Below are 21,262 nucleotides of genomic sequence, written 5' to 3'. Positions count from 1 at the left end.
GTTTATTATTGACCTCAATTATGAGAGTAGATGAATGCGATTAAATATGAATCACAAAAAAGGGCATTTGTAATATCACGTAGTTATCATTTCTGGTAATCTTTCACTCTCTTGTTGCATTCTTACAATCTCAAATTCACTATCATTCAATATTAGGCTGGACCGTAGGAGGATGAACAAAGCCCTGAGCCCACGTGCACCTCCCAGTCACTGGACCCTCACTTGTCAACCTACAACGCCAAAATTATACATGGGTCCCAACACTAACTATCTATCTATCATCCTCTTTGAACCGATATTATTGCCAATTTGCCATATATGGCCATAATCACATGTGTATTGTATACAGATTCCATGATCATTGAATATTCACACACATTAGGAAAACTTAAACGTACACTACACAAACACCCATTTTTAATTAATTGCGATAGTAAGATGTGCACGAAGTTTAATAAAATACTCGTAATTAATTGTATAGTGTAAGTTGAATTAATAAGATCATACTGACGTATATTGCAATAAGGCTTTACTAATTAAAAAAAAAGTGTTAAGACTAGTCAAAAACAAATGCCAAACCAAAGATATATTACACTATATAAACATCCCTTTCGTTCCCTTTCGTTTTTAATTAATTGCGATAGTAAGATGTTCATAAAGTTTAATAAAATACTCGTAATCTTCACCAAAAAAAAAAAATTTTAGTCTAAGCAGAATTAATAAGATTGTACTTTGCAATAGGGTTTATTAAAGAAAGTGTTAGAGATTAATCATAAGCAAATGACAAACTGAAGATATATTAAGGGCATGTTCTCTTACGTTGAAATTCAGTTTATTTCAGTTTAGCTCCTAATTTCCTTCTCTTATAAAATATTCATTTCAGTTCAGTTCAACTGAACTGAGTTCAATTAATGAGAACAGCCTAAGTGTCGAAAACTTAAGTTTGAATTTCATCAATAAAAATGTCTTTTGAGAATTTCACTATACAAACACTCCAAAAATTTAATTAGAAAAACCAATCAACAGTCACTCTATTACATTCCCTCCAAAACGACACATTTTCACACCTCTGTTTTCTTCATTGATCAAAGCTCTCAACTTCCTCAATAATGGCGCACTTTAAACTTCACCCACTAAAACCCACTAAGTAGACAAGCTCTATGAATATCTACCCAGAAAAGATGAATCAAATTCACACTATTTTATTTCTCTTTTCTCTCATTCCACCATTACTTTCCCCTGTTTCACCTACTTCTCTTTCTTCCAATGGAAAACTTAGAGATGCCCAGAAATTGTTGAGCTTCAAATCTTCACTCCTTAACCCAGAAATCCTTCAAAATTGGCAAAATTCCATTGATCCATGTCAATTTACTGGAGTTTTCTGCAACAATTCCAGGGTTACTTCTTTAGATTTCACCTCACTCTCTGTTTCCACTGATTTTTCCTCTGTTTCTACTCATCTTTTCCCTATTGAGCTCCTTACTTCTCTTTCCCTCTCATCTTCCAACATTTCTGGGTCTCTTCAACCTTTCTTTCTCTGCTCTTCTTCTCTCTCAGAAATTGACCTCTCCCACAACTTCATTTCAGGGTCAATTTTCAATTTGCCACGGTTTTCAACATGTTCCTCACTTACAATATTAAACCTCTCTTTCAATGAATTAGATTCTACAAAAAAATTGAGTGATGTTGTTTTTGGGCTTTCCCTCAAAACATTAGATGTTTCTGGGAATCAACTATCTGGGGAGGAAGTTCTTCCATGGGTATTATCTCAAGGGTGTGAGAATTTGAGTCACTTAAATTTAAAGAGGAACAAACTTGAGGGAAAATTTTCTCTTTTTGGGTGCTCAAATTTGGAGTATTTGGATCTTTCCTTCAATAATTTTTCAACTCCAATTCCTAACTTTGGGAAAGACTGTCTTAATCTGAAGCATCTTGATTTGTCTTCAAACAAATTTCTTGGTAAGATTGAGAACTCACTTGTAGAGTGTAACAACTTGAGTTTCTTAAATATGTCTCATAATCAGTTCAATGGTGAATTTCCCTCACTGCCATTGAAAAGTTTGGAGATTCTCTACTTGAGCACCAACAATTTTCAAGGTATGATTCCTCAGAATTTTGCTGATGATGTTTGCTCAACTTTGGTTAAGTTGGATCTGTCGGACAACAATTTTTCTAGTATGATCCCTTCTGGATTTGAATCATGCTCTTTGTTAGAAAAATTCGATGTTTCGAGCAACAATTTAACTGGGGATTTGCCTGTTGATATGTTTCTAAAAATGGGAAGTTTGAAGAAAATAAAGCTGGCTTTTAATCTCTTTAAGGGTGTTTTGCTTGATTCTATCTCTATGCTTAGTAGCTTAGAGTCTTTAGATTTGAGCTCTAATAGCATTTCAGGGGAAATCCCATCTGGTATTTGTCAAAACCCAAAGGGAAAGCCTAGCAACTTGAAAGAACTCTACCTTCAAAACAATGATTTTATTGGCCATATACCGCCAAGTATAGGTAATTGCTCATACCTTGTTTCGCTTGATCTTAGCTTCAATTTCCTTACTGGTAGGATCCCAAGTAGCTTGGGTACACTAAGCCAACTTAAAGATTTGGTAATGTGGATGAACAGGCTTGATGGGGTTATCCCTTCCGAGCTTGCAGACAATAGAGCACTTGAAAATTTGATTTTGGACTACAATGAATTGACTGGTCCCATTCCCTCTGGCCTGATGAACTGCAAAAACTTGAACTGTATTTCGTTGTCAAGTAACAAGTTGAGTGGAACAATACCATCTTGGATAGGTAGCTTGACTAATCTTGCCATCCTCAAGCTCTCAAATAATTCATTTTATGGCGAAATCCCACCTGAGTTAGGGGAATGCAAGAGCTTGTTATGGTTGGATTTGAATAGCAACTTGTTGAGTGGGAGTATTCCTCCTGCCTTACCCAAGCAGTCAGGGGCTATTGGACTTAATGTTGGGAAAAAGTATTGGTACTTGAGAAACTATGGAGGAAATGGGTGCCATGGGACAGGGAATTTGCTCGAATTTTCCGGTATAAGGCGCAAGGCTGTTTATAGAATCCCTACTATATGCAAATTCCAGCAAATCTACCTAGGTCATACTCAGCCAAATTTTTATCACAATGGGTCCATGATTTTCCTTGACCTATCCTATAACAATCTCCAGGGCAGTATCCCTAAAGAGCTCGGCACAATGTTCTTTCTGTGGATATTGAATTTGGGTCATAATAACCTCTCTGGTCAGATTCCTGAAGATCTTGCAGGGATGAAAAACATCGGTGTTATGGATCTTTCACACAACCATCTCTCGGGGTTTATCCCACCGTCTTTAGGCAGTCTTTCTTCCTTGACGGATGTGGATTTGTCAAACAATGAACTCTCAGGTATGATTCCTGTAACAGGACAGTTTGAGACTTTCCCGCCTTCTAGATTCTCCAATAACACTGGCCTCTGTGGGTTTCCCCTGCCGATTTGCAGCAGAAACACAAGTGAAACTTCATCTCATCATAGAAAGCATGGAAGGAAGACTTCCATGGCAGCAAATGTGGCAATGGGAGTGTTCTCCTCTCTATTCTGCATATTCTGGTTGATCATAGTGGGCATTGAGCTGAAGAAGAGGAGGAGAAAGAAGGAAGCTTTGCAGGATACATACATGGACGGTAACACAACTTCTGCTTGGCGATTTACCAGCAATCGCGAGGCTTTGAGCATCAACCTTGCAACATTTGAGAAGCCCCTTCAGAAGCTGACTTTTGCTGATCTTTTACAAGCCACAAATGGGTTCCATGATGACAGTTTGATTGGCAAAGGTGGGTTTGGGGATGTCTACAAAGCTCAACTCAAGGATGGGAGTGTGGTTGCTATCAAAAAGCTAATATATATGTGTGGGCAGGGTGACAGAGAGTTCACGGCTGAAATGGAGACCATTGGGAAGATCAAACACCGGAACCTTGTGCCTCTCCTGGGATACTGCAAAGTGAGGGAAGAACGATTGTTAGTCTACGAATACATGAAATATGGATCCCTCGCAGACGTCTTACATGATCCAAAAAAGTCTGTAATAAAGCTGAATTGGGGTGTGAGAAGAAAGATAGCAATTGGGGCAGCTCGAGGCTTGGTTTTTCTTCATCATAATTGCATCCCACACATAATTCATCGCGACATGAAATCTAGTAATGTTTTGGTAGATGAAAACTTAGAAGCAAGGGTATCTGACTTCGGGATGGCTAGACTTATGAGTGCAATGGATACTCATTTGAGTGTGAGCACATTGGCTGGTACCCCAGGATATGTTCCTCCCGAGTACTACCAAAGCTTTAGGTGTTCAACCAAGGGAGATGTGTATAGCTATGGTGTGGTGTTGCTGGAGTTGCTGACAGGGAAACAACCTACAAATTCAGCTGATTTTGGTGACTATAATAATCTTGTAAGCTGGGTTAAGATGCATGTGAAATTGAAAATAAGTGATGTATTTGATCCTGAGCTGATGAAGGAAGATCCAAACTTGGAAGTAGAGCTCTTGCAGCATTTGAATCTTGCCTGTGCTTGCTTGGATGATCGTCCATCAAAACGGCCTACTATGTTCGAAGTCATGACGATGCTAAAGGAAATGCAAAGTGGTAATTCAGCAGCTACCGTTGCCACAGAAGATGCAAGTCTTACTGCCATGGGAGGAACTGAAAGTTTCAACACCACAGTTGATGAGATAGAGATGAGCATAAAAGAAGAGCCTGAAGAAAATTCCAAGCATTAGCAATTTCCACTCAAACAAAAAATTTCACTGAATCATGCAACAATTACTGTATGTTTCACAACAGAAGACTTTTAATTTTCATTTTTATACGTAGGTGGTAATCTCCTCTGTTTCCTTGGTTTTTGAGGAGTCACTCAGTAGTTTGTACATATTTCCTAGAGATGCTAGTAGTTTTTTCTCCTTGCCTCTTGCAGTCTTGCACGAATACATTGTGAGAGGGTTGCACCAATATAAGAAATAGCTGCCAAAAATCTTAAGTTATTATCTTCTAATCAGACACTTTGATATGAACGGCTTACATATATGAAGCTGTTAACATCCACATTATAAAAATTGTAAGTGAAAATAAATTAATGATTCGTGTTCACATTAATTAAAAGATTAGTTTGTCTAATGACAACCTGATGGTTGACAAAGTGACAAAGATATGTGTACGCTACTTCCAACTGTGAAATAAGTTGCACCCTCTTTCTCACATTGTCACTTCAGAAAACCTTTAGGTTGGAACACATACTATTGCAGGATCAGGAAGTTGACTTATGAACTATTTGGAGATATGCTCAAACCAATTGAATCAGAAAGTTCTATAGAATGGAGATTAAAAGCTCTGGTAATCCTGTTTTCAGCCAAAAATTCTGTATTTTTTCATCAGTGTACATTATACAGGTTTACTACCTTGTAAACTGCGACAACAACTACTCAGTACACTATCCTATGCATTGCTTTGAGTGAGTATTTTTCATCTTCGTACCACTTACCAGCCACAACTACTCCTGCAGCTTCTACCATACTCACAAATTGATTGATAAGAGTTAAAAGCGTATATTGGCAACAATCCAAGCATAATAAGCAAATGTGCACTGTCCAGAAGCCGAAGACTGAACTAATATGACCAATTTCCCCAGCTTCAACAATCATACTGACATTTCAACTTCCATCAAACTGTATTAGTACACAAAAGCCGGAAATGGAATATCTATAAACTTCAAACTTCAGTTATAGCCATGTAATTTCAACCAATAATCTCGATTTCTTTGAAGCTTGAACCCCTAAAGATCAGAACCAATGTAAAACTAATCAGTACTCCCAAAATCAATCTTTAATTGCCATTTCATCTTCATCAGCAGGCTTAACTGACTGCTCAAACTCAGCATCCATTATAACTCCATCCATTATATGCACCACCACCTCACCTCTTTTAAGATCAACTTGTTTTGCCCTAACCCTATTAACAACCAAAACCCCATCAAAATCCTTTGAAATATACAATGCAAATCCAGAGATTGAATCATATGACAAACCCTTCCCGTCAGGGAGCAAATCAGTATAAATCTTTTGAGGAATCGTCGAAAAACCTAGTACATGAGAAGCCGTTGCATATACATTGTCCAACTCTTTAGGATCATAACTGTGGTTTGCCCTTAATCCCAAATCACGTTCAAAGGCCTTTTCAGAGGGCACAAACACTGTAAATGCAAGATCATCAGGTAACATTCCAACCATCATCTCCCCAAATTTACCCAATTTCTCATTCTTTGAATGAATTCCCCTAATTTTTGAGGAATCATTCATTTTCCCAATTGAATCATCAGGTAGTTTAAACATTGACAGAAATACCACAATCATACAGCATACTAATACAAGCATTAGCATTTTAAAAATTGACTGATTAAACATCTTGCCTATCATCATAAATTTTCAATGGGAAATAAAATGAATTCACCTCAATAAAGCAAATATTGACTAAATTTGCTGTTAAATTTGATGAATGTAAGCTTTCTATAACAGATTATAAATTTATAATCAAATATAAACTGAAAAAGATGATTTCTTTTTCTGGGTATTTTGTTTGAGGAATGAAATATACCTGAATTTGATGGATAAATTGAGAGAAACAAGTGCAGATTTGAAGCTTGAGGATTTATGACTGTACTGCTATGATTTTGTTTTGAAGTTTGGTAATAAGCACGTTCTTTTCCTCAGATCAAGCGCCGCAAAAACGTGTGTTGAACACTAGAGCATTGCAATTTTACACGGGTTTGTAGCAAAAAAATTTTGGTTATCAAACGATTAAATTAAGCCTATGATAACAAATTTTTGGCTATCAAAGTAATAAAAGGGCTGGTAATAATTTGGCTCACCTTGTTGATGGGATACGAGTGGTTGTCAATTTGGGTAAACAGGTCGAATAAGAGTGGGTCGGGTTAACTCGGGTCGGGTCAATTCGAATTAATTTCATAACCTATGCGGGTCGGGTTTGGGTTGGGTCATGCTTTAATCGGGTCATATTTCTTATCGAGTTAATAACAGGTCGGGTTACATTCGGGTCAGGTGAACAATAGGTCGGGTTTAATTCGGGTTAAAACGGGTTAGGGTAATTCTCGGGTTCGAGTCGGGTTCGTTTCAAGTCAATAATTTGCGGGTTAGAATCAGGTCGGGTCATTTTCGGGTTTGAGCCGGGTTCAATTCAAGTCAATAATTTGCGTATTTAATCAGGTCGGTCATTTTCAAGTCGGGTCATTCTCGGGTTCAAGTCAATAATTTGCGGGTTATAATCAGGTTGGGTCATTTCCAAGTCGAGTTATTCTCGGATTCAAGTTGGGTTATGTTCAAGTCAATAATTTGAAGGTTACAATCAAGTCGGGTCATTTCCAAGTCAGTTCATATTCGGATTCAACTAACTATAAATAGATAATTATCATTTTTATCAAACTAATTATTTTCTTTGATTATAATATACTTCGTATATGACAATATACAAGGGAACTATAGTCTATAATTTAGGAAGATAATTATCTCCTTTGACCATACAACAAATATATACTATATTTAACTCTTAAATTTGAGGATGACGCCTCTTTATTTTGCTGGCCTGGACCGACTTGGTTTCCCTACACAAAATGCTTTGATCAACAATAATAAGGTGGTCTAAATTGCATTTAAGGTGATTTGAAATCGGGTCAAGAAAATTTTTGGTTGAATTTAGGTCGAGTCAATAACAAGTCGTGTCGATTTCGAGTCGGGTTAGTAACAAATCATGTTGAATTTTTTATTCGAGTTAGTAATAGGTCTGGTAAGATTCGTATCGAGTCAATAACAAGTCGGGTTGAATTTGGGTCAGGTCAATAATAAGCCGGGTTGAATTTGTAACAGGTTAGGTTAAATTTGGAAAGGGTCGGGCTAAATTCAGGTCAGGTAAGTAACAAGTCGGGTTAAATTCGGGTTTTGAAGGGTAAAAACGGGTTAGGGTCAATTTCGGTTCAAGTCGAGTTCGGTGCGAGTTAGTTAAATTGGCCGTTATAAACCGGTAAATCGGTGCAATTTGTAAACCAGCAATTTTGCCATTTAAAAGCGAATTGAATGGTTCCACATAGTAGGGTATATATAAAGGGACATGGTAAATGTTTCGACAATTTTTATTTTTGGGCAAAAAAAAGTCAAAAAATTCCAAAATTGAAGGCTAATATCCACGCTTTTTGAGAAATTTTAGAGGTTTCGGGACCCGGTGTCGAAAAGTCTTGAAATTCTATGGGATACATCTCGGGGACATATAATGCCGTTTGGAACCATATATGATCATTATTTGTTGTCATAAATGTTCGTGGTAGGCTTGAATTAATAAAATCGATAAAAGTTGTAAACCGGTAAATTGGTCGTTTAACATCAAATTAGATGGTTCCACATACCCAATGGGACACCCGAAATGTATTAGGAACCCTGGTAAAAATTTCGGCAATTTTTATTTCCGGGCAAAAAAAAGTCGAAAAATTCCAAAATTGAAGGATAATATCCACGCTTTTTGAGAAATTTTGGAAGTTTCGGGGCACGGTGTCGAAAAATCTTGAGATTTTAGGGAATACATCTTTGGGTCATATAATGCCGTTTGGAACCATATATGATCATTATATGTTGTCATAATTGTTCGTAGTATCCTTGAGTTAATGAAATCCATGCAAGTTGTAAACCGGTAAATTGGCCGTTTGAAATCAAATTGGATGGTTCCACCAACCCAATTGGACTCCCAGAGGATATTAGGGACCATGGTAAACATTTCAGAAATTTTAATTTTCGGGCGAAAAAAAGTCAAAAATTACAAAATTGAATGCTAATATCCACGCTTTTGAGAAATTTTAGAGGATTTGGGACCCAGTGTCGAAAAGTTTTGAAATTCTAGGGAATACAACTCGGGGTCATATAATTCCGTTTGGAGCCATTTATGATCATTATTTGATGTCATAAATGTTCGTGGTAGGCTTGATTTAATGAAATTGGTGCAAGTTGTAAACCGGTAAATTAGCCATTTAATGACAAATTGGATAATTTAACCCACCCAATTGGACTCCCGGAGGATATCAAGGACCTTGGTAAACATTTAGGCAATTTTTTATTTGTGTAAAAAAAGTCAAAATTTTCCAAAATTGAAGGCATATCCACGCTTTTTGAGAAATTTTGGAAGCTTCGGGGCTCGGTGTCGAAAAGTCTTGAAATTATATAGGATACATCTCGGGGTCATATAATGCCGTTTGGAACCATATATTATCATTATTTGTTGTCATAAATGTTCGTGGTAAGCCTAAATTAATGAAATCGATGCAAGTTGTAAACTGGTAAATTGGCCGTTTCACAGCAAATTGGATGGATCCACACACCCAATTGGACACCCGGAATGTATTAGGGATCATGGTAAACATTTTGAAAAATTTTAATTTCGGGCGAAAAAAAGTCAAAAATTAAAAAATTGAAGGCTTATATCCACGCTTTTGAGAAATTTTAGAGGATTTGAGACCCAGTGTTGAAATGTCTTGAAATTCAAGGGGGTACAACTCGGGGTTATATAATGTCATTTGAAGCCATTTATGATCACTATATGTTGTCATAAATGTTCGTGGTAGGCCTGATTTAATGAAATCGGCGCAATTTGTAAACCGGTAAATTGGTCGTTTAAACACAAATTGGATAGTTTAACCCACCCAATTGGATTCCCAGAGGGTATTAAGGACCTTGGTAAACATTTCGGCAATGTCTATATTCGGGTGAAAAAATTCAAAAAATTCCAAAATTAAAGGCTAATAATATCCACGTTTTTGAGTAATTTTGGAGGTTTCGAGGCTCGGTATTGAAAAGTCTTGAAATTCTATGAGATACATCTCGGTGTCATAAAATGTCGTTTGGAACCATATATGATCATTATTTGTTGTGATAAATGTTCGTGGTAGGCCTGGATTAATGAAATCGATGCAAGTTGCAAACCGGTAAATTGGTCGTTTAACAGCAAATTGGATTGTTCCCCACACCCAATTGGACTCTCGAAATGTATTAGGGACCATGGTAAATATTTCAGCAATTTTTATTTTCGGGCGAAAAAAAATTAAAAAATTACAAAATTGAAGGCTAATATCCACGCTTTTTGAGAAATTTTGGAAGTTTCGGGGCACGATGACGAAAAATCTTGAGATTTTAGGGAATAAATCTAAGGGTCATATAATGTCGTTTGGAACCATATATGATCATTATATGTTGTCAGAAATGTTTGTATTACGCTTGACTTAATGAAATCCGTGCAAGTTGTAAACCGATAAATTGGACGTTTGGAAACAAATTGGATTGTTCCACCAACCCAATTGGACTCATGGAGGATATTAGTGACCATGATAAAAATTTCGGTAATTTTTATTTTTGGGCGAAAAGAAGTAAAAAAATTACAAAATTGAAAGCTAATATCCACGCTTTTGAGAATTTTTAGAGGATTTGGGACCCAGTGTCGAAAAGTTTTGAAATTCTAAGGGATACAACTCGGGGTCATATAATGCCGTTTGGAGCCATTTATGATCATTATATGTTGTCAGTAATGTTCGTGGTAGGCCTTATTTAATGAATTCGGTGTAAGTAGTAAACCGATAAATTGGCCGTTTAAAGCCAAATTGGATAGTTTAACCCACCCAACTGAACTCCCGGAGCGTATTAAGGACCCTAGTAAACATTTCGGCACTTTCTAAATTCTGGTGAAAAAAAGTCAAAAATTTCAAAAATTGAAGGCTTTTTAAGAAATTTTGGAAGTTTCGGGGCACGACGTCGAAAAGTCTTAAGATTTTGGGGAATACATCTCAGGGTCATATAATGCCGTTTGGAACCATATATAATCATTATATATTGTCATAAATGTTCGTAGTATGCTTGAGTTATTGAAATCCGTGCAAGTTGTAAACCGGTAAATTGGCCGGTTAACGGTAAATTTGATGGTTCCACACACCCAGTTGGACTCCCGGAATGTATTAGAGACCATGGTAAACATTTTTCGGCAATTTTTATTTTCGGGCAAAAAAAAGTCGTAAAATTCCAAAATTGAAGGCTAATATCCACGCTTTTTAAGAAATTTTGGATGTTTCAGGGCACGGTGACGAAAAATCTTGAGATTTTAAGGAATACATCTTAGGGCCATATAATGCCGTTTGAAACCATACATAATCATTATATGTTTTCATAAATGTTTGTATGACGCTTAAGTTAATGAAATCCGTGCAAGTTGTAAACCAATAAATATGTCGTTTGAAAGCAAATTGGATGGTTCCACCAACCCAATTGGACTCTTGGAGGATATTAGTGACCATGGTAAACATTTCGGCAATTTTTATTTTCGGGCGAAAAAAAGTCAAAATTTTCAAAATTGAATGCTAATATCCACGCTTTTGAGAAATTTTGAAGAATTTGGGACCTAGTGTCGAAAAGTCTTGAAATTATAGGGAATACAACTCGGGGTCATATAATGCCATTTGGAGCCATTTATGATCGTTATATGATGTCATAAATGTTCGTGGTAGGCTTGATTTAATGAAATCGGTGCAAGTTGTAAACCGGTAAATTGGTCGTTTAATGACAAACTGGATAGTTTAACCCACCCAATTGGACTCCCGGAGGATATTAATGACCTTGGTAAACATTTCAGCAATTTTTATATTCGTGTGAAAAAAAGTAAAAATTTTCCAAAATTGAAGGCTAATAAATATCCACGCTTTTTGAGAAATTTTGGAAGTTTTGGGGCCCGGTGACGAAAAGTCTTGAAATTATATAGGATACATCTAGGGGTCATATAATGTCGTTTGGAACCATATATTATCATTATTTGTTGTCATAAATGTTCGTGGTAGGCCTAAATGAATGAAATCTACGCAAGTTGTAAATCGGTAAATTGGCCGTTTAACATCAAATTGGATGGTTCCACACACCCAGTTGTACTCCCGGAATGTATTAGGGACCATGGTAAACATTTCGGCAATTTTTATTTCCGGGCGAAAGAAAGTTAAAAAATTCCAATACTGAAGGCATTAATCCACGCTTTTTGAGTAATTTTGGAGGTTTCGGGGCCCGGTGTCAAAAAGTCTTGAATTATATGGGATACATCTCGGTGTCATATAATGCCGTTTGGAATCATATATGATCATTATTTGTTGTGATAAATGTTCGTGGTAGGCCTGAATGAATGAAATCTATGCAGGTTGTAAACCGGTAAATTGGCCGTTTAACATCAAATTGGATGGTTCCACACACCCAATTGTACTCCCAAAATGTATTAGGAACCATGGTAAAAATTTCGGCAATTTTTATTTCCGGGCGAAAAAAAAGTCGAAAAATTACAAAATTGAAGGCTAATTATCCACGCTTTTTGAGAAATTTTGGAAGTTTCGGGGCACGGTGTTGAAAAGTCTTGAAATTATATGGGAAACATCTCGGTGTCATATAATTTCGTTTTGAACCATATATAATCATTATTTGTTGTCATAAATGTTCGTAGTATGCTTGAGTTAATGAAATCCGTGCAAGTTGTAAATCGGTAAATTGGCCATTTTACAGTAAATTGGATGGTTCCACACACCCAATTGGACTCTCGGAATGTATTAGGGACCATGGTAACCATTTCGGAAATTTTTATATTCGGGCGAAAAAATAGTCGAAAAATTCCAAAATTGAAATTTTGGAAGTTTCGGGGCACGGTGTAGAAAAGTCTTGAGATTTTAGGGAATACGTCTTAGGGTCATATAATGCCGTTTGGAACCATATATGATCATTATATGTTTTTATAAATATTCGTAGTATGCTTGAGTTAATGAAATCCGTGCAAGTTGTAAACCGGTAAATTGGCCGTTTGAAATCAAATTGGATGGTTCCACCAACCCAATTGGACTCCCGGAGGATATTAGGGAACATTGTAAACATTTCGGCAATTTTTATTTTCGGGCGAAAAAAAGTTAAAAATTACAAAATTGAATGTTAATATCCACGCATTTGTGAAATTTTAGAAGATTTGGGACCCAGTGGCGAAAAGTCTTGAAATTTTAGGGAATACAACTCGGGGTCATATAATGCCGTTTGGATCCATTTATGATCATTATATGATGTCATAAATGTTCGTGGTAGGCTTGCTTTAATGAAATCGGTGCAAGTTGTAAACCGGTAAAATGGTCGTTTAATGACAAATTGGATAGTTTAACCCACCCAATTGGACTCCCAGAGGATATTAAGGACCTTGGTAAACATTTCGGCAATTTTTATATTCGTGTGAAAAAAGTCAAAATTTTCCAAAATTGAAGGCTAATATCCACGCTTTTTGAGAAATTTTGGAGGTCTCGGGGCCCGGTGTCGAAAAGTCTTGAAATTATATGGGATACATCTCGGTGTCATATAATGCCGTTTGAAACCATATATGATCATTATTTGTTGTCATAAATGTTCGTGGTAGGCCTGAATGAATGAAATCGATGCAAGTTGTAAATCGGTAAATTGGCCATTTAACATCAAATTGGATGGTTCCACACACCCAATTGGACTCCCGGAATGTATTTGGGACCATGGTAAACATTTCAGTAATTTTTATTTCTGGGCGATAAAAAAGTCTAAAAAATCCAAAATTGAAGGCTAATATCCACGCTTTTTGAGAAATTTTGGACGTTTCGGGGCACGGTATCGAAAAGTCTTGATATTTTAGAAAATACATCTCAAGTTCATTGTAGGTAATATTTCCAGCGTTATCCTTATCTTGAACCCCACTGTGATCATACACTTAAGTACGGTGGCGTCCAAAGGGAAAGAAGATAGAGCAAAAGAGTCGCCAACAAGTTTTAGGAACTTGTAAATCGTTCACAGGGGGAAGGTTACACCCCTTAAGGATAACGATCCAAGAGATCGTCAACTCCAATAGGTCTTGAAACATGACTGGCAGTTCGGGAATGAAGGTACAAATCCAACCTAAAAGAGATTGAACTTGCCCTAATAATAGGCCTCTACTTTATTCTGATCGTATTCATGTGCGCTTTCTGACTAACATACAATCAATAGGTTTACCCTAAACCTGTTTATCTATGTTGGTTGAATATTAATGCACAAATAAATCTATTATTGACGATCACTTGAATCATAATCAAATTAAACCTAAACAAGATTATTAATTATCTTATTAAGCGTGATTACAAGTACCAATTCCCTTTAAACATGCATAAAAGGTGTGATCAAGTAATAACAATAGAATATAATCAAGCAACATTATAACAATAACAATAATAATTATTATAACAATTATAAAAATAATCATAAATCATGTTAAAGCATAATAATAGCAAGATCCTAGGCATGATACTAACAAGATTAATAACAAACCCTAGCATGTCACTAAGCATATAAAAATCAAAGCTTTAACCCTAGCATGATACTAACAATCATAAATATTAGGAAGAACATAAAAGGCATCATACTTTTAATCATACTTGATATTAAAGTTACCCTAGACATGATATTAAGAACTTATTGTTGTCACCCTAAACATCATATTAAGAAAAACATCCTAACATGATACTAGGAATCAAAATAACAACCTAAGCATGATTTCTACATAATATCAATGTAAACAATTAAAGCACTTACTTGGATGCCTCGTACCTCTTTCTAATAACAAAATACACACGTTAGTAACTTCAAGAAAATAATAATCAAACAATTAAATTAAATAATTGAAATAGGGATTTGGGACCAAACCCTCAGAAATTAAAACCTTTCCCGTCTAGGGCGAAGGCAACCTCGAATAATGCTAGGTGTATTTAAGTCTTGCGAGTGCGGAATTTTGTTTGTAAAAGAGGGATAGGTTTAGAAAAGAGAGAGAGAGATAGAAGCTTTAGCTTAGAGAGAGGGAGAATAAGAATTGATGATTGCAAATAAGAATTGGTTATTCAAAACATAGTTTTTAGGAGGCTATTTATAGAGAAAATCAACCAAAAAGATAGAAAATCGAACAAGAGTTCTGACGCGAAAAAACGAAGTTAGCGCCAGACGCTAAAAAAACGAAGTTAGCGCCAGACGCTAATGCTAGCTCCAGGCGCCAAGCTTAGCGCCAGGCGCTAATGCTGGCGTTAGGCGCTAATCAGGATTTTGACGCATTTTCTAAAATCAGATAGAATTTAACCGTACAGGAGGATAAAACCGTATTTTCCTCAAAAACATTCTTTTATTCTGATTAAAACTCTAAAAAGTCAATTTATCAATACTAATTGAATTAGGAATGAAAAGAACCTTCTAGAAGAATCTAGAAGACTAAAACCATTCCTAATTGCATTAGGATTGATAAATCCATATTAGGCCCTCCCCTAGATCATTGGGCCGCATATAAGGTTCAAACTGGGCCTAGTTTAGTAATTTGGCCAATTTCCTCATTATTCATCGGAATTGGGCTTATAATATATCGTTGGAATGCTCTCTTCAAGCCCCATCCAACTACACTATTTTTGGACCAACCAAACTGTATTGACTGTTTTCTTAAAATAAGTTTTCAAAGACAGAGAGAAGAGAAAAGAAATTAAAACTATCCGCAACACTAGACTTTCCACACTTTCACTTCATTTGATTATGATTCAACGTGAAAGGTACTCATCACCGGGTTTGGTTTTGGGGAGACACAAATGGGTGTCTACAGTAATATAATGTTATTTGGAACCATATATGATCATTATATGTTGTCATAAATGTTCGTAGTATGCTTGATTTAATGAAATTCGTGCAAGTTGTAAACCAGTAAATTGGCCGTTTGAAAGCAAATTGGATGGTTCCACCAACCCAATTGGACTCCCAGAGGATATTAGGGACCATGATAAACATTTCGGCAATTTTTATTTTCGGGCGAAAAAAAGTCTAAAATTACAAAATTGAAGGCTATTACCCACGCTTTTTGAGAAATTTAAGTGGATTTGGGATCCAGTTTCGAAAAGTCTTGAAAGTCTAGGGGATACAACTTGGGGTCATATAATGCAGTTTGGAGCCATTTATGATCATTATATGTTCTCATAAATGTTCGTGGTAGGCTTGATTTAATGAAATCGGTGCAAGTTGTAAACCGCTAAATTGGTCGTTTAAAGACAAATTGGATAGTTTAACCCACCCAATTGAACTCTTTGAGGGTATTAGGGATCATGGAAAAAATTTCTGCAATTTTTATTTCCAAGCGAAAAAATGTCCAAAATATTCCAAATTTGAAGGCTATCCACGCTTTTTGAGAAATTTTGGAAGTTTTGGGGTACAATGTCGAAAAGCCTTGAGATTTTAGGGAATACATCTCGGGGTAATATAATGATGTTTGGAACCATATATGATCATTATATGTTGTCATAAATGTTCGTGGTAGGCTTGATTTAATGAAATCGGTGCAAGTTATAAACCGTGAAAAAGTCGTTTAAAGACAAATTGGATAGTTTAACCCACCCAATTGAACTCTTTGAGGGTATTAGGGATCATGGAAAAAATTTCTGCAATTTTTATTTCCAAGCGAAAAAATGTCCAAAATATTCCAAATTTGAAGGCTATCCACGCTTTTTGAGAAATTTCGGAAGTTTTGGGGTACAATGTCGAAAAGCCTTGAGATTTTAGGGAATACATCTCGGGGTAATATAATGATGTTTGGAACCATATATGATCATTATATGTTGTCATAAATGTTCGTGGTAGGCTTGATTTAATGAAATCGGTGCAAGTTATAAACCGTGAAAAAGTCGTTTAATGGCAAATTAGATGGTTCCACCCACCCATTGGACTCCCGAAGGGTATTATGGACCACATTAAACATTTCAGCAATTATTATTTCCGGGTGAAAAATGTCTAAAAATTCCAAAAATAAAGGCTAATATCCACAAATTTTGAGAAATTTTGGAGCTTTCGAGGCCCGGTATCAAAAAGCCTTGAGATTTTAGGGAATACATCTCAGGGTCATATAATGTCGTTTTGAACCAGATATGATCATTATTTTTTTTCATAAATGTTCGTGGTAGGCTTGAGTTGATGAAATCAGTGCAAGTTGTAAACTGGTAAATTGGTCGTTTAAGTCAAATTGGATGGTTTCACCCACCCAATTGGACTACCGGAGGGTATTAAGGACCTTAGTAAACATTTTGCCAATCTTTATATTCGGGTGAAAAAAAAGTCTAAAATTTCCAAAATTGAAGGCTAATGTCCACGTTTTTTGATAAATTTTGGAGGTTTCGAGGCCTGATGTCAAAAAGTCTTGAAAATTTGGGGAATACATATGGGTGTCATATAATGCCGTTTGGAACCATATATGATCATTATATGTTGTCATAGATGTCTGTGGTAGACTTGAGTTAATGAAATCGGTGCAAGTTGTAAACCGTTTAATTGGATGTTTAAAGGAAAATTAGATGGTTCCACCTACCCAATTGAACTCCCAGAGGGTATTTGGGAACATGGTAAACATTTCGGCAATTTTTATTTTAAGTCGAAAAAAGTTAAAAAAATTCCAAAATTGTGGCTAAGATCCACGTTTTTTAGTTTGGAGGTTTCGGTCACGGTGTCGAAAAGCCTTGAGATTTTAATGAATACATCTTGGGTTCATATAATGCCTTTTAGAACCATATATGATCATTATATGTCGTCATAAATGTTCGTGGTAGGTTTGAGTTAGTGAAATCGGTGCAAGTTGTAAATCAGTAAATTGGCCGTTTAAAGGCGAATTGGATGGTTCCACCCACCCAATTGGAATCCCGGAGGGTATTAGTGACCATGGTAAACATTTCGGCAACTTTTATTTTCGAGCGAAAAAAAAGTCGAAAAATTCCAAAATAGAAGTCTAATATCCACGTTTTTTAAGAAATTTTGTAGGTTTCGGGCACGGTGTCGAAAAGCCTTTAGATTATAGGGGAAACATATCGGGGTCATATAATGCCATTTGGAAGCATATATGATCATTATTTGTTGTCATGTATGTTTGTGGTAGACTTGAGTTAATGAAATCGGCGCAAGTTGTAAACCGGTAAATTGGTCTTTTAAAGGCAAATTTGAAGGTTCCACCCACCCAATTGGACTCCCGGAGGGTATTAGTGACGATGGTAAACACTTTGGAAATTTTTATTTTCGGGGGAAAAAAAGTCAAAAATTTCATAAATTGAAGGCTATCTCCACGCTTTTTGAGAATTTTTGGAGTCTTCGGTGCCAAGTGTCGAAAAATCTTGAAATTCTAGGGAATACATCTTGGGGTCATATAATGTCTTTTGGAACCATATATGATCATTATTTGTTATCATTAATGTTCGTGGTAGGCTTTAATTAATGAAATCGGTGTAAGTTGTAAACCGGTAAATTGGTCGTTTAAAGACAAATAGGATGGTTCCACCCACCCAATTGGACTCCCGGAGGATATTAGAGACCTTGGTAAACATTTTGGCAATTTTTATTTTCGGGCGAAAAGAAGTAAAAAATTACAAAATTGAAGGCTAATATCCACGCTTTTTGAGAAAATTTGGAGGTTTCGGGGCCCGGTGTCGAAAAAGCCTTTAGATTATAGGGGATACATCTCGCGTCATATAATGCCGTTTGGAACTATATGTGATCATTATATGTTGTCATAAATGTTTTGTGGTAGACTTGAGTTAATGAAATCGGCGCAAGTTGTAAACTGGTGAATTAGCCGTTTAAAGGCAAATTGGATGTTTCCACCTATCTAGTTGGATTCCCGGAGGATATTAGAGACCATGGTAAACATTTCGGCAATTTTTATTTCCGCACCAAAAAAAGTCAAAAAATTCATAAATTGAAGGCTCTATCCACGCTTTTTGAAATTTTTTAGAGTATTCGAGGCCCAGTGTCGGAAAGTCTTGAAATTCTTGGGTATAAATTTTCGGGGTCATATAATGTTGTTTGGAACCATATATGATCATATTCGTGTTCAACTAACTATAAATAGATAATTATCATTTTTATCAAGCTAATTATTTCCTTTGACTATAATATATATGGCAATATACCACGGAACTATAGTCTATAATTTAGGAAAATAATTATCTCTTTTGACCATACAACAAATATATACTATATTTAACTCTTAAATTTGAGGATGATGCTCCTTTCTTTTGTTGGCCTAGACCGACATGGTCTCCTAAGATAAAATGCTTTGATCAACAATAATAAGGTGCTCTAAATTGCATTTAAGGTGATTTGAAATCGTGTCAGGAACAATTTTGGTTGAATTTAGGTTGGGTCAATAACAAGTCGTGTTGATTCGAGTCTGGTTAGTAACAAATCATGTTGAATTTTTTGTTGGGGTTAGTAATAGATCTGGTAAAATTCGGGTCGGGTCAATAACAAGTCGGGTTGAATTTGGGTCAGGTCTATAACAAGTCGGGTTGATTTCGAGTCGGGTTTGTAACAGGTTGGGTTAAATTCGGGTCGGGTCGGGTTGGGAACAAGTCGGGTTGAATTCAGGTCAGGTTAGTAACAAGTCGGGTTAAATTCTGGTTTTGATGGGTTAAAACGGGTTTGGGTCAGTTTCGGTTCAAATCGGGTTCGGTTTAGATCAATAATTCACGGGTTACATTCGGGTCGGGTTATCTCCAGGTCAGTTCATGTTCGGGTTCGAGTCTCACATACTCGGGTCAACTCGGGTCTTGGGTTGGTTTCAGGTCGGGTCAGATCTAGTTTGAGTCGGTATTTCGGGTCGGATCAACTTTTAACGGCTCTAGTTGTAAAGATTCTAATGAATAAGTTTGTTTAGGTTTGTTCCCATTGGTTATCAAAGTATTAAAAGAGCATTGTAATACTTTGGCTATGAGGGAAAGGACCTAAATAAACTTTGGCAAAACTTGACCTCGTTTAATCTAATCCCGTTCCATTTTGTGTTTTTTTGTTAAAAAAAAAATTAAGCCCGTGACATAAACTTTGGCTCAGGATGGATCAACCAGTCAAGTTGGGGCTTCAATAGTTTGTCTATATTAATTAACGTTATATAAGTGAGTTTTAGGTGAAAATTCAAATTAAGCCTATTGTGTGATAGACAAAATTGTATTTGCACAGATTATATTTGGCCTTTTTTTTATATAAAAGTGTAATAAATTATCTTTAAAATCAACCGTTGTATGGAACTTGTAGGACATTATGGCTCTGCTTAGTTGATAAATTTTGATATTTTCACATAAATAATAAGCTCACAACAATACAAAAGATCCGTTTCATATTTTTTACAACTTTGGAATGTTTTATATCTCACAAATATTCCCCAAAATTGCAAAATATATAAAACAAAGGTAGTATTATTATTATTATCTATAGTAATAATGTAATTATATTCCCTAAAAAAAAAAAAAAAAGTAATGTAAGTATATATCTCATTTTCAACCATCGTTATCTATACGAGTATACGGTTGTATGAACTAAAATAATACCTATTGTGAAAGTAAATTTTATTATTAAAGGACAACTCACATGTGATGGAATTTGTTAAGATTTCATTTTTAAAAATGCATATTGTGAGTTGTCCTATATTTTAAAAAAATATGAAATAATTCATTTATAATTCTTGTGGCCAAATTCTCTAATTGTCAATAATTTAGGACAAAATTTCCTCCTAGACTCAAAGTGGATAACTCTTTCCTTCCTTGATGGGTATAGCAAACCTAAACCAACTTTCCAAAGACAACAACAACAAGTGACAACATAATGATTTTTCTTTTTCATCAAATGTTTATCTTGAATCATAAAAAATGGATACAATCATTATACTAATTTATATTTAGTACAAGAATTGATTTTTTTTAGTGAAATCTAGTCCAACAAATGTACTAATTTATAAAATTGGCATTTTTTTTAAAAAAATATATACATACAATCATTATACTCCACAAACTTCATCATTAAATGTAAATGTGCAACTTAGTTTGGATTGTTTATGTTGTACTAAGAGGAAGGTGATCCATCGTTGTAGCTTCCAAATCTTAATTTGTTTTGGGGTTTCGTTACAGAACATGTGGGCCATAACTAAATACTTCATTAGAGGTGGTTGAAAAAGTACGTAATAATTACAGTGGACTACAATGTAGTGGCCCATATTTAGGCTGTACGAATATTTTGTCCTTGTTCAATTATATTTTCCTACTTGGGTCAATCTGTTTGCTACCTAGGGATCCATAGTACTATAAAATTTTCTATGTTTTATGGGCCAAGGCCCAAACAATTAAGGACTA

At 35.7% G+C, this 21,262-nt stretch overlaps 2 protein-coding genes across 2 annotated transcripts; one reads left to right on the top strand and one right to left on the bottom strand.

Moving 5' to 3' along the window:
• Positions 1-905: 905 nt before the first annotated feature.
• Positions 906-4,992, top strand: LOC110733407 (systemin receptor SR160-like). Its single transcript, XM_021913452.1, has one exon. The coding sequence runs from the start codon at positions 1,161-1,163 to the stop codon at positions 4,761-4,763; it is 3,603 nt and encodes a 1,200-aa protein (XP_021769144.1). The 5' UTR covers positions 906-1,160; the 3' UTR covers positions 4,764-4,992.
• An 863-nt stretch (positions 4,993-5,855) lies between these two features.
• On the bottom strand, positions 5,856-6,416 carry LOC110733690. The gene has a single exon (XM_021913777.1). It carries the CDS (start codon positions 6,414-6,416, stop codon positions 5,856-5,858), a length of 561 nt encoding a protein of 186 aa, XP_021769469.1.
• Positions 6,417-21,262: the final 14,846 nt, after the last annotated feature.

Source organism: Chenopodium quinoa, unplaced genomic scaffold, assembly GCF_001683475.1.
Source record: "Chenopodium quinoa cultivar QQ74 unplaced genomic scaffold, ASM168347v1, whole genome shotgun sequence".
NCBI classification, from domain to species: domain Eukaryota; kingdom Viridiplantae; phylum Streptophyta; class Magnoliopsida; order Caryophyllales; family Amaranthaceae; genus Chenopodium; species Chenopodium quinoa.
Note: the sequence above shows the minus strand (reverse complement) of the source record. Positions and strands in the feature narration are given on the sequence as shown.